General features: G+C 49.1%; 1 protein-coding gene across 1 annotated transcript; it reads left to right on the forward strand.

Annotated features, from left to right (window-relative positions):
* Positions 1-6,697: 6,697 nt before the first annotated feature.
* LOC117836564 (65-kDa microtubule-associated protein 6) lies at positions 6,698-10,507 on the forward strand. The gene is made up of 10 exons (XM_034716018.2): positions 6,698-6,966; positions 7,059-7,265; positions 7,772-8,032; positions 8,347-8,565; positions 8,686-8,838; positions 8,958-9,117; positions 9,217-9,368; positions 9,462-9,549; positions 9,679-9,827; positions 9,920-10,507. Exons 1-10 carry the CDS (start codon positions 6,832-6,834, stop codon positions 10,277-10,279), a joined length of 1,884 nt encoding a protein of 627 aa, XP_034571909.1. The 5' UTR covers positions 6,698-6,831; the 3' UTR covers positions 10,280-10,507.
* The last annotated feature ends 3,409 nt before the right edge of the window (positions 10,508-13,916 follow it).

Below are 13,916 nucleotides of genomic sequence, written 5' to 3' on the forward strand. Positions count from 1 at the left end.
CATCCATTGTCCTCCGTACTTTCTCTCCTGGCAGCAAACTGCACAGCACACCTTGCTGTGCATATGCTCACGTGAGCAAACCGCTCGAGGTGGTACAAAATCTGAAAGGCAGTTCTTGGTCGGTAACAAGGTCATCGTCGTCTGCCTGTTCCACTCACGACCCAGTCCGTCGGACTCCGGCCTTGGCCTTCACGCACCGGTCACCGGTGGTTCTGGGTCGGCAAGCGGAAGTCGGTCGGCGCCGTGCGCAGCTCGATCACGGGGCGGCGCCCGTCGGCGCCGTCGTCCGGCGGCACCGGCGGGGAGTAGGCGAAGCTGCCAGGCTCGTGCGGGGGCCTGGGCGCCTGCTCCCCTTGGGCCACGGCGGCCACGACCCTGCCGCGCGTCTTCTCGTTCGCATCCAACGCCGAGCTCGACATGGCTGCGGATGTGCTTGTGCTTGTGCTTGTGCGGCTTGATCCGGCACGGCAGGAGTTAGGGGGACCGGAGAGCCTGTGCTGGTGCAGGAGCGGGTAGCCGGTGGGATGGAGTTTTGCGCTAAGGCAGCAGGGAAGGACGGCGGCGGCCGCCGGCGGCCGAGCCGATCCAAACCAGAGCCAGGTGCCCTTTTGCAAATATTCGGATCGCGATTAAGAGGATTATTTGTAAAAAACATGGGGTAATATGAAAATATTCGGAAATTAGGGGTTGTTTGAAAAATCGGGGGGTAATATGAAAATAATCGGATCGCGATCCAAAGCAGGCGCTTCTTACAAAATTCGGCGCCGCCGACGTCGGGCTGCCGGCGACCTCCGCTTGCGACGTCGCGCGCGTGCCGCGCGAAACTCCGGAGAATCCGCGTCGCTGTTGGTGCCTCCGGATCCCCTCGCACGCCGCCGCCGCCGCCGCCGCTCACGGCCCTAGCTCCAGGAGATGCTGCGAACGGCAAAGGCAGCGCCGCCGTCGCGGGTGTGTCGAAGCGCGCGGCGCGCGGTGACGCCGGATGGCGCAAAGCAGCAACGGCACTGAAGATTTCCTTGGCTACGCGGATCGCGCGGCTGCCGGTTCGCGGGAGGCGGCTTTCTTGTCCGTGGTTGCCGCCGCTCCCAGTTCTCTCTCGTCTGCTCTTTCTTCTCCACGACACCAATTAGCTAGCAGAAGCCCATCGATTTCCCTCTGTTCTTCCTCTTCCACCGCCAAGTAGCAGATTCGATCCTCCACAGGCAAGCAAGCAGCCAATCCAAGCACCAGCCATCTTCTTTTCCGAACCAATCAGCAGCACTGCACATCATCTCCTCCGCTTCTGTCAGCAACGAGCAAGCAAACCAGCGGCCTGCAACTTCTCTCTGTTCCTCACGGCACCAGCAGCTACTCGTCTTCCCTCCAGTGGCAAGCACAGCACCCAGCAACTAGCTCATCCAATTTGAATCAGCAGCCGCAACGGAGCAGGAAACCCACCAGCCACCAGCTTCGTGGTGCGGCGCTGCTGCAGCGCACAGCCGGCAGCCGGCGGGGCGCAAGCAGCAGCCGAGATGTGGGCGACGGCAGGGTGCTGTTTGACTGTGACGAGTGGGACCTACAGGACGGTTTCTAGACTAGTCACTGGCCGTGAGTGGCTCTCATAGAATCTAGCATTGAAGTGATTGGCCCAATCATTGGAACCAAACTTGCCAGCTTTTATTTCCTAACTTATGGTGTTTATCCACTAACTGTTCTAAGCCAGATAGGAACTGATTATTAGCTTGTATAGTATGCTACCACCTATGATTGCATTATAATCAACGTAAGCTGCATTGAACTACTGTGTATTGAGTATACTTTTTTTGCAAGGATTGTCACTGTTCTTTAATCATCCCTGTGGGCGGTGGGGTCCTTATCTGGAGGCATATCATCAGTAATTGACAATGAATTGATAAAAAAAAATCTGTAGAACTATAATATTCAATATTTGCAAAGCCGTGTACAACTGTGATGCTACAGTACTACCATCCGGATATTAGTCCATTTGAGTTGACGCTCGTTATTGACATACTTTTAGTGCTATTTAACTACTTATTTTTATACTAACCTGTCACTTGGCACCTGAAATAACCCCATTATTGCATATGTGTTGTATTTTGAAGCATATTGTATTTTGGCAGAAAATACGACATAATCAAGCGGGTTTGTAAAAAGAGCTTAATGAATACTTGGACATGAGTCGTCAAGGGAAGCTAGCATGAGGAAGGAGAGGACCAGAAGGACCAGGAAGAACCCAGGCCAATCGGCATGGGACCCTCTGGGCCGATCAGCCTAGCCCATTCCAGGGCCCGGTCGACCTCCTGTTTCTTCAGTGTGAAGTCTACGATGATCTCTAGGTTTTTTCATCGACATTGACCCAGAGCCGCCGCCTATTGGAGACTATAAATACCCCTCATGGATTTCAAGGGAGGAGAGTTGGAGAAGAGATGAAATCGCCATGCAAACACCATCCACCACCGCCACAAGTAGAAAAAACGGAGCGAAGATTGGATCCAAAGGAGACCATGCGAAGAGGCGCACCAGGGGAGGAGAAAAGCCCCTGAGCCGATCGGCTCAGAGGTGCCCAGGCCGATTGGCGTAGGTCTTCCCTGCCCCCGTTTGTCATCATTTTCGGTTCAATTGATCTATCCCTTACCCTAAAATTCGTCAACATGTGTAAGATAATTGGGTAATACCTCTGTTTATCCTCGGGATTGTATGGAGATCTTGATTTGTAATCGTCGAACTTTTGGTTGAGATCTATTTTGTTATCAATCATATCTTGATGATGTTCTTTCATATAAAGGCTGGCCAACGCTACTTTGGTTTACTTATTTGCTTACATAAAATAATCATCTTGACGTGTTCTTATGTTTCGAACCCCTGTGTAGTGATGGTATTGTGGGTGGGAAAGTGTTGGGCATGGTTCGCAACCACTCATGATAACACCTAGATCTAATCCGTTCATGCATGGCGATTGCATCTACAAGTGATGCTAGATTCCTAGGACAAGCGTTTAATTTATCTTATTCACAACCCTTACTCTCTATCCATCTTAATCTAGATTGCTTAGTTCTTTTTATTAGCATAATCATATCCTATATAAAGAGCTTTTGGTTACATCGATTAGTGCTTAGTTAAGCGTGCAAATCCCTTGTTTCTGGATTGATAAACCTTGGGGGAATCTCTAAGGGAAAGTTACTACTTGCGGTTCACAATTTGACGTGCTAACTGTAGTCAACAAACACACTCTCGGGAAAATCATGCAAGGTGCAGCATTACAGAGACTCTGTTTATGAAGTATGTTAGATGGTTGAACAAGTTGGTGTGCCCAACTGCCCATCTTGGGTTCCATTGGGTTTTTTTTTTTGGCATTAGCAAGCATATTGCTTGCTCCATTCAAAAGCATGCACAGAAATACCATAGCTCATTATGCTTCCTTTTTCTTTACGGAGCATGTCTTGGCTTAATCAAGGCCTCATAGTACGGTATCCAATTCCGATTGGATAATTTAGAACTGTACCAAATCTCCAGCTTATACTGTCAATTATCGTGTGCTCAACAAAGTTGCAACTAACCTTGGAGGTAGTAACCGTAAAGCCTGTATTTTTTTAGATAAAGCACACAATCATACGATACAATGCGAACAAGGGATCAGAGCGCATTACGATAATCCAGGGCTGCTCGCCCATTCTTTTTAGAATTGAGATGACTGTAAAGCGGATAATGGCCAAAGAAAAGTGAGAGACAGGAGAAAAAAGAGAGGTTGGGAAGAAAGACGGTTGGTGCCATGAATTATTGTTCTCGATTCTAGGCTGGGCCGGCCCAAGGTAGGCAGGGCTGCTGCGTGCTGCTGGTTTGGCTTGTCACTTGTGCGCATCCAATCCGGATAATGCCTGCATCTACCGTCTCGCAATTAAGTGCTTCCATGATTGGCTACGTTGTCCCAACAGGATTTGAGAGAAAGATGTACTTATCGTTTGTCGCTTATAATCTTCTAACGACGAAATGTCTTTTTTTTTGTCGGTTAAGCTAAGGGCAACTACATTGGTGTCGTCTAATGTCTAATAGGCGGTTTCATGCATTGACATGTAATCTTGAGACGATTTAACAGACAACCTGTACAATGGTTTGTCCTATAAGTTATCTGGTAGTGGTATATAATTCCTTAATTTGTGCATAAGAAAAATAAAATATTGTGAGTTGTATGGCAACAATAACTCGTACAATGGTTGTCAAGTTGTCTCGTAGTCCTACAATTTAGCTCATGAGGTGGTTGTTTCGCGAAACAACGACCTCTTTCTCTCTCCTCGCTCTCTCTCCTCCACATCATCAAAAATCCTACGTGACACTGCATGAGACGACCTATGAGACCGCTGACGTATAGCAATGTACTTGCCCTAAGGTGCCATAAATTTCACGGGAGTTTTGCAGGAAACAATCTGACTGCAACGGACTCCCGTGACTTCCGCATTTCACGGGAGTTTATCCGTGACTGTCACATTGGCTCCCTCGTTCTACTCCACCGAGCCAGCAGAGCAGCGTTCAGCTAGACAATGCACTCTGGTAACAACTCGCATTGGATTTGGAGATCCGTCGCCCGTCTTTCCTGCCGTGTTGGCGGCAAGCCGTTAACAACTCGTGGTTGTTCGTTTTCAAATGTCAGCTCTCTTTACGACTCCTTTCTTCTCCCCTGATCTTTACGTGTGTTGGGGGCCGCACATGTTAGCCAACGGCAACGGCCATGTTCATTTCCTGTTCTGGCATGCAGTTCGGCTTCGTCAATCGTCATGGCTGCATCCAGATCTAGTAGAATCAGGTGACGCAGTCCTAGCATCCACTTGCTCTGACGCGAGGCGAACGTGAGTCACCACATACGGATAACGTTCCGGCACATGACGGCCGTCTTGGCTGATGAGGGAGGAATCCACCCGTTGCAATTTGTCAGTACATCCACTATACTGGGAAGGAACTGACGCTTCATTGGCCGATCATTCTCGGTTGCCTGCGTGCAAACACCCAAATAAAACCCTTGCATTAGGGCGGATTGAGAAAGCAATTAATCTAAGCATTCCTGCTCTTTATATGTACAGTACTGTACTCGGGAGTCAGGGGATAGCATGCAGCAGCAGTTCTCACAAGAAAAATGTACTATGCACAAGTTTCCAAACACTCTCAAAAAAATAAACCCAGGCTTCCTCACAAGCACCTACGTGGAAATACATTCGTTGCTGAAAGAAAAGGACTCAAACAACCGAAACGACATTCTATTTTCCCCGCCTCCTGTGACTGTACCTCCTCCTGTTTCCTGTGCCTTCTGCCCACCGACTGTCTATTTTCTGTTGAAGAATCTGTTGCGAGGTCCTTTTCTTGGCATACATGCCTTTCCTTTCTCATTTGATGCGACCTGCCCATAGAACTCCCCTCCTCTTTATTGCTTTCTTTAAGTGCTCATCGGTGTTCTATGATATGGACTGTTAGAATGTTTGCATCATACGAGGAGCCCACACGGAACTGACTCTCTCTATCTCTCTCTTAAACTGTTCGAGACAAAGAAGATTAAGAAATTAATATGCATGTTTGGTGCTAGCAAGGATGTGATCAATGGGGTTTGGGACTCATCACCAAGACCAATTTAATCATGCATGCATGATTCAGTTTGGGCCAGGGCTTGCAATGGCAATTGCAACAACTGGCTGGCACTGTTCTGGAACAAAGGCTTGGGAACACACGCTGCCCCAACTCCCAATCAGGGCTTCTGGTGTGTGGTCGATTTTTAGTAGTGGTTGACCTCACGAGATGCTCTGCTCAAGCCATTCGCTTGCTTAACCTAAACCTCGCAGATTAAGACCGACAGCTCTTCCTGGAAATCAGAGGGGCCTAATTAATCATCAAACAATCAGAGGAGAAATACATAGGGGTACAATAAAATTATCTGAAAGCATATATACGCGTGTGTGAATGCGAATGAAATCCTCTGACATGAGCCTTTTCTGGTAGCTAGGTTAGATGATAGCTTAATTATTGGCAGCGTTTTCTCCGTGCATGAAAAGCACGGCCCAACGTATTTCCGCTAGGCCGGACTCCGATCGTGACCCATGAGAGCATCACGCATTCCTATCAACCTGTACATCATACATGTATATATATATATGATGAAAGAAATGGACGAACGGCACCCGGTACACTATTATGTTTGTCTCCTTGCTTTGCGATATGACAATGCAAATGCTACCCTTGACCTGGTCTGCAGGCTTCAATTTTGCCCAAGCTTTTTGCAGACGCGAATGCATTGGCCATTGAAGCCAGTACCTAATCATCAGTTTTGGTGATCGATTAACAGTCAGGGCATGATGGTTATTCTGCCCTAACTGCATATTAGGCAAGCAAAACACACGCACGCACACAAAACAGCAGGTGGCGGACCAAGCATCCATCCACCCATGCACCAAAACCCTGGCTTTATTAGCGAGGCTTCGTTTCTTTTTCCCCCCTCGCCTTTCGCAGCTAGCGCGGGGGCCTACACGGAATCAACCAGCGAGCCGGCGGCGTGGCTGGCCACACCACACCCATCACCCGCACCGGCGCTATAGCTCCCCGGCGCGGCCGACAGCGACGTCGGCGAGCGATCCCAACTAATCATGCAACGACCCGCGGCCGGCTGGCCGGCTAGCTAGCCCGGTCGCTCGGCCCGCCTGATCCTTGGCTATATATGCCTTCACCCGACTCCAACCAACCCGACACGACGTACACGCCTCCTCTCCGACCTCCCGTGCTGCTCCGCATCAGCAACAACCCCTCTTAAACCCCGGCTTTCAATCGCGGAGCGAGGCGCTCGCCGGCAGGTCGTCCATGGGAGAGGCCGTCACCGCGGCGGAGCTTCTGTACGGCATGCCGCTGCTTCGGTCAGTCACCGGCGGCGACGGGGGTGGCGGCGGCAGAGGCGCGGAGCCCGGCGGCTGCGGCGTGCTGCTCGCGGAGCTCAAGGTGCGTGGCTGTGGGCTGTGGCCGTGCGTTCTATGTCGTTTGCGAGTGCTTGCACTTGTGCAGTGGTTGCTGACTGCCGCCTGTATGCGCAGCAACTGTGGGGGGAGATCGGGAAGAGCCGGGAGGAGCGGGAGCGGATGGTGCGGGACCTGGAGGCCGAGTGCATGCGCGTGTACCGCCGCAAGGTCGACGAGGCCACCGGCGAGCGGGCGCTGCTGCACCAGTCGCTCGCCGCCGGGGAGGCCGAGATCGCAGCGCTCACCGCCGCGCTCGGCGCCGACAACAGCCCGCAGCTCAAGGTATCGCTTTCTTCCATTTCGTTTTCTTTTTCTTCCCCGCGCGGTAGTTTGGGTAGTGTTTAGTGAATAGTACAGCACCAGTAAAAAAGTTCTGTGAGTCTTTTGTTCAAACTAATACTGCTCCTGCTGAAATATTTTTACACTGTTAAAAATCAAAATGGATAACTACAGTAGTATGGTGTTACAATATTACTCCTGCACTCACAAGTAATTACTCCTGCGTGTAGTTTCTGGACATTGATACAGTACAAAATTATAGTTTAAGTGGTAAATTTCTATTGAGAAAGAGATGGTACAGTCCGTCAGTCCGAAAAAAATTATAGTTTATGGTAGTAAGAGGATAGTATACACAATACGGGAGTATTTCTCAAGACCAACTTAATCATTTTCACACATTCAGAATATTCTTGTCAGTAACTCAAGACTGAAACAGTTTTATTCAAGGCGTTGTAATTCAGCACTTGATTTTACCTTTACTAATGGTACGCTGTCGTGATCTCCTTTAGGTAAACAAATGGACCATGTCGTTGACCGAGCGGGTGTCGTCAGCGACGTCCCTGCTGGAAGAACTGAGGGCGATAAAAGCAGAACGGAGCAGGCAGTTCGCTGACATCAGTTGGGAAATCGAGAAGATCGCTGCTGAAATTGCAGGGAGGAGCTACGGCTACGAGGGCTCCCCCAGGGCCAGCGAGGTGGAGGAGCATGACCTGACGATCAGGAGGATGAACGAGTACAAGGCACGCCTGACGAGTCTCCAGAAAGAGAAGGTACGGCAACCGACGCCTTCCTGGTTCTGATTCTGAAAGTTCTGAATGTGCGCTTTCAGACAGGAAACTCGAAGTAACAGATTAACAGATCCAGGGACTTCTTATCACAAATCATTGATTAACAGAAACACCCAGGTCTTAACCTTAGGTGAGATGGGCCTGTCAAGGAGTAGGAGGACCGTCAGTTTAGTCTTACTCTGTTCATGTCGTTCAGTTGGTATTGGTTCACCAGTCACCTGCAACATGACACTGACAACTGAGCAAAAAAAAAACAATGACACTGACGAACTGACACAGATTGTGGAACTTTGCAGTCCGATCGGCTCCACAAAGTTCTGGAACACGTCACCGAGGTGCACTCGCTGTGCGACATGCTCGGCGAGGACTTCATCGCCCTCGTGAACGAGGTGCACCCGGGCCTGCACGAGACGGCCGACCCCGGCAAGCCCACCAGCATCAGCGACAGCACGCTGGGCAGCCTCGCCCAGGTCGTGGCGATGCTCACTTCCGAGAAGGCCAAGCGCGCGGCCATGGTGTGTGCTGCTACCAGCCTTCCCCTGAATCTGAAATGTTTCTTGTTGAACGCGTACTACGCCGAGACACACATCCTGTTGCTTTGCTTATCGATCGGCGTGTTCTGCATTGCATTGCAGCTGCGAGAGGCCGTGGCGCCGCTGGTGGAGCTGTGGGAGCTGATGGACTCGCCGGAGGAGGAGCGGCGGGGTTTCAGGAAGGTGACGGCCGTTCTGAACCCTGAAAAGGAGTCCCTGTCATCCGGTGTCCTGTCAGTAGCAACCATAAAGAAGGTGCCGCAGTGATCCCTGTTCTAGTCGCTCAGCAGTAGTACCGTACTAGATTCAGACATTCAGTTGCAATGTCAGTGACTGAAACTGATCTGTTAAGCTGTTGCATCGTCATGTTGCAGACGGAAGAGGAGGTGGAGAGGCTGACGCGGCTCAAGGCCGGCCGGATGAAGGAGCTCGTGCTCAAGAGGCGTCTGGAGCTGGAGAACATCTGCAGGAACATGCACGTGGAGCCCGATGCAAGCACCGTGCCGGAGAAATCCATTGCGTTGATCGATTCCGGTATAGTTTAGTCAGAGCTCTGTGTGTTTGCTACTGAATTGCGTTCTAGATGAAGGTGATGTCAGGGCTATGTCTAATGTTGGGTGGCATCTTATTCAGGCCTCGTGAATCCTTCCGAGCTCATGGCCAACATCGACGAACAGATCGCGAGAGCCAGGGAAGAGCTGCAGTCCAGGAAAGACATCATGGACAGGATAAACAAGTGGCTGTTGGCTTGCGAGGAGGAGCAATGGCTCGAGGAGTACAATCAGGTATGTCCAAATGTGCATTCAGACATATTGATTGACAACTGAATTTCTTGTGCGATAAAAAGATAATGACAAATAAGGAAATGTTGCTTTCAGGATGAGAACAGGTTCAGTACTGGCAGAATCGCACGCCTGAACCTGAAACGCGCCGAGAAAGCAAGGCTCATCATCACCAAGATCCCAGGTACATTCACAAAATCACATATGACTTGGGCTATTCCAGTTGCATCTCTGAAGCTTTTTTTGAGCTCAGCTTTCTGTCTGCCAGATGTTCGCTTACACTAACTCACTGTTGGTAAATGTAAATCTGCAGCCATCGTTGACAACCTGATGAGCCGAACACTCGCGTGGGAGAGCGAGAGGAAGAAGCCGTTCCTGTACGACGGGGCTCGCTTGGTGGCCGTCCTGGAGGAGCACAAGCAAGCCAGGCTGAGGCAGGAGGAGGAGAGGAGGCGGCTCAGGGTAAGAGAAAACATTACCGCAATTGTTTGGCACCGGCAAGAACACTAGGCTTCTGAGCTCACCCTGAAGTGATTTCATTTTCCTTGGCGCAGGAGCAGAAGAAGCTGCGCACCCTGCTGAGCGAGAAGGAGGCGATGCCGCACCTGAAGCGGCCCGGCAGCAGCTTCGGCCGCGCCGCCGAGCCCTGCGCCGTGAACCGGAAGCGGGTCGACGCGGGCAGGCACGCGTCCTCCGCGCCGTCCGTGCGCAGCGGCGCGTCGTCCAGCGGCAGCAGCGGTGGCGCTGCGAGCGCAGCCGAGCTCCTGAGGCCCCGGTCCTCGGCGGCGGGGGCGGGAGCCGGGCACTGCGGCGAGTTCTTCAAGGGCGCGAGGCGGCTCTCGGGGCCGCCGTTCAACTACGTCGCCGTGGCCAAGGGCGGCGGCAGCATGTCCTCGTCGCTGGCGCTGTCTTGAAGACTTGAACTGATCACGGGTCGAAAACGAGTACAAGTAGGCAGTAGCAAATGTGTCGTGCAGATACCAATACTACTTGTAACAGTGTTACACACAGAGTTTTCTTTTTTGGAAGGGCTGGTAGCCTATCACTCATGCTGGCAAAATTGATTGCTATTTTACATTTGACTTGTTGCATTCGTTAATCGTTGAACATTTGCTAGAAGGTTAATCGTTAAACATTTGCTAGCTCTATAACGGCGTGAAGTTTTACTTCCTGCAGTACAAGCCTAGTCAAATAACCGGCCGGACGATCCCGAGTTCCCGACCGAGTCTGAGGCGCGTAGCCATGCGTCGCGCGCGTCACCCGCCGGGTCAGGAGAATGGCGGCTGCAGCAGCATTTCCCCCGCAGACAAACCCCGCGCGCGGCGATCGATTCGCTCGTGCCGCACCGCGCGGACGGAACGCGCACGCATGACGCACGGACGCCGGCCGGGCACGTTCCCCGGACGCCGAAGCGTGTGCGCGTGCCGGGTGCCCGTGCACCATTGCCCCTCCGCACTGGTGGAAGCGAGCGGATACGGCAGCGCTCGGGTCCGGCACCTACGAAAATCCCTTCCGGAGGCTGTATACCCGGGTGGGCATTTGCAGATGCGTTAGATCTCAAATCAGCGGTAGAATAGAGGGCACGGGATTAGGCGAGGGAGCTGAGTAATTAGTGGATGCATTAAGGTATTATAGGATTTTTTATTCCTATCCTCTCCGGCTCTCACCTGACGCTCTCTCTCCTCCGGTCCTCCCTCATTTCTGCTCTCCCTTTCTCTCTCCTCTCTATCTTCTCCATCATCCCCAGCCACCATTCAAGGATCTGCACTACGTGGATTTATGGAGAAAAGAGCTCCTGGTTGTGGATCCACGTGCTCCGCGGCTGGGCATGGAGGCCCACGAGATCCGTCGAGGTGGCGGCGAGATCCGATGAGGCTGCGGTGAGATCCCCTTCCCCACCCCTCTCACCGCTCACTCTCTTGCTTCTTCACGGCCACGAGCCACTGCGGCGAGATCCATGTGCCTGAGGACCGAGGTTTCCGAGGTGCTCCATCCCCGTGACTACAACGCTCGGCATCTTTGCATGGAGTATAGGCGGACGGATCCCTCGTGGGTACAAGCGGGCTCCTGGACGGTGAATACTGGCGGCTGCAGGATCTACCAGCACCTTCCTCGATGATGCCCTGCTTCGACATCTTCCATTTGAATTTGTTGCCATGATTTGCCATGTTTGCGTTCGTGAAGGAAGTAAAATTCATGATGTTGTGATTTTGGAAAATTTGCAATGTCCTGGAATGTCAACATTTGAATCTGTTCACGCACATCCATTTGAGATTTTCCATGAACATTCTTGGTGATGTTTGAGATTTATATACTGCAGCTTGAAATTGATAGCGTTGAAAATTACCATGACAAAAAAATATTTTACGTGGTTGTTTTGATTTTTTTCCCCAATAAATCAATTAGTTGGATGGCAGATATTTTGTGGCATGAGATTTTCAAAATGTCATCGGGAACATGAATGAAAGAGGACTACAATGTGCAAAAAATGAAAAATAGTACCTGTAGAAAAAGAATTTTCAAAGTATAGCAAAAATATTAATAGCACAATGTAATTTAAAAATGATTAAATAATACCTGTGAAAAGATGTTTTATAAATATTTAGACACTGACAAATGTAACCATGGACCTCGGTCCTTGTACCTCACGGGACCTTGGTACACCACAACTCTTCTCAGGACCTGTTTGGATTGAGGGTGTTAAAGTTTAACATCCTAGTTTTAACACTTTTTAACACTTTAAGATCCAAACAGATGTGTTAAAACTTAGGTGTTAAAGTTTAACACCTCCAAAAACTTTAACACCTCAAGGGGGTGTTAAAAGTTGTTAAACTTGTTAAAAGTGGTCCCCCTCTTCACTTTTTCCCACCATTACCCCTTCTCTCTCCTCCCTCTCTCTCCGCCGGCTATAAATGAGGGGGCAATAGAGTCATTTCCCATCAAAGGTGTTAAAGTTTAACACACCATCCAAACATCCCAATGTGTTAAACTTTAGCACGCCATTTGAGAGTGTTAAAATTTTAACACTTGTTAAACTTTAACATGAGGTATCCAAACAGGCCCTCACTATTCAATATGTAATGAGGCTTGATTAGCTTTAAAATATGCTGCTGATGTGGGCACGTGTCGTGTGCTGGAAACCACCTCCCCAGCACACAACCTCCGAATTGCCTGGTCCGGGGCGGGGGTTGCGGCCGTCACCTTGTGGAATCTACCGTGGCTTTTGGTGCGGCGGCGACGTGCGGCGCGCAACGCACGGCCGGCGTACATCGGCGGTAAAATAGAACCAGATGGTCTGTCTAAAAATTAGCTACCTAAAAGTTAGACTAAAAATTAGTTGTACCTTAATTTCTAGAAATTAGTTCATTAGCTCTTCCGACTATTTCTAGAAATTAGTTCATTAGCTCTTCCGACTAAAAGTACCTAAAAGCATTTAAAAGTAGGCAAGAGATGGAAAAGGACCCAAATATCCCATCTCCAACTCTATCCATAGCTTGGGGACCATTCCAAAAGGAGGGGTAGGATAGTCTTTGCTTTGTACCTAGCTAATCTTTAGTCCATGTATCCATACAGGTTGGGTTAATTTTTAGCTACCCACCTTTTAGCCAGCTAATTTTTAGTCCTAGCTAAAAATTAGTTCTAGCCCATAGGGTCTTAGTCCAATGCATGCATATGAAATGGTACTTTCACTTCCTCATTCAAAATTACAAGTTATTTTATAGTTATAAATCAAACTGTTCAGATTTTGACTAAATTTATAGAAAATGCAAAGATGTCTGCAACATCAAACTACTTTTATTAGACAAGCATTGTAATATATATTGGCTGTACATTTCTTTGTTACTGTACTCAAATTACTATGGGTTTGTATTAAGTCGAACTTTTTAATATTGACCAAACTTATAAGAAATATGGCAATATCTACCGTACTAAATAAATTCGCTACCAAAATAAAAGCTATGGTTGATTCAATGAAATCAATTTGGTATCTCTGGTATTAGAGATGTTATTATATCTTTTAATAAACTTGATCAAAATTGTATAAGTTTAACTTAGAACAAATGCAAAATATGCAGTAAGTTGGGACGGAGGGAGTAGTTATTAATATATATTTCTTATAAATTTGGTCAAATTTAGATAAATTTGACTTAAGACGAAACTAAAATGAAGATGTGGGAGTATATTCCATCTTTAAAGGAAAATATGTGTAGTAAAAATTTGAAAGCAAGCTCAGTTGGAAACTTGCATTGGGAATGTGCTAAAGGTAATTCAGATCACTTGGGATATTCAAATGTGCAAGGGTCCGTAAGAAGAATAACAGGATCAGCAAAATTACATAAGCGCCTTATCTATGGCACAAGGAGGGAGGTTTTCACTTGACAACCAATCAACTCAGATTCTGAGTAAGCTGTGAATTTTTTAATTTTGGCCATCACCGTAACATCCGGCTGTGCTGTCAGCATATTTTTCTCAGCAGCAGATTTCTGATTCCTGAACACCTGTTTCTTCACCTAGTATCTGTCAACACGACGCCAATCGGGACAAGGATAG

The sequence above is a fragment of the Setaria viridis genome, chromosome 9 (assembly GCF_005286985.2).
Source record: "Setaria viridis chromosome 9, Setaria_viridis_v4.0, whole genome shotgun sequence".
Lineage (NCBI taxonomy): Eukaryota > Viridiplantae > Streptophyta > Magnoliopsida > Poales > Poaceae > Setaria > Setaria viridis.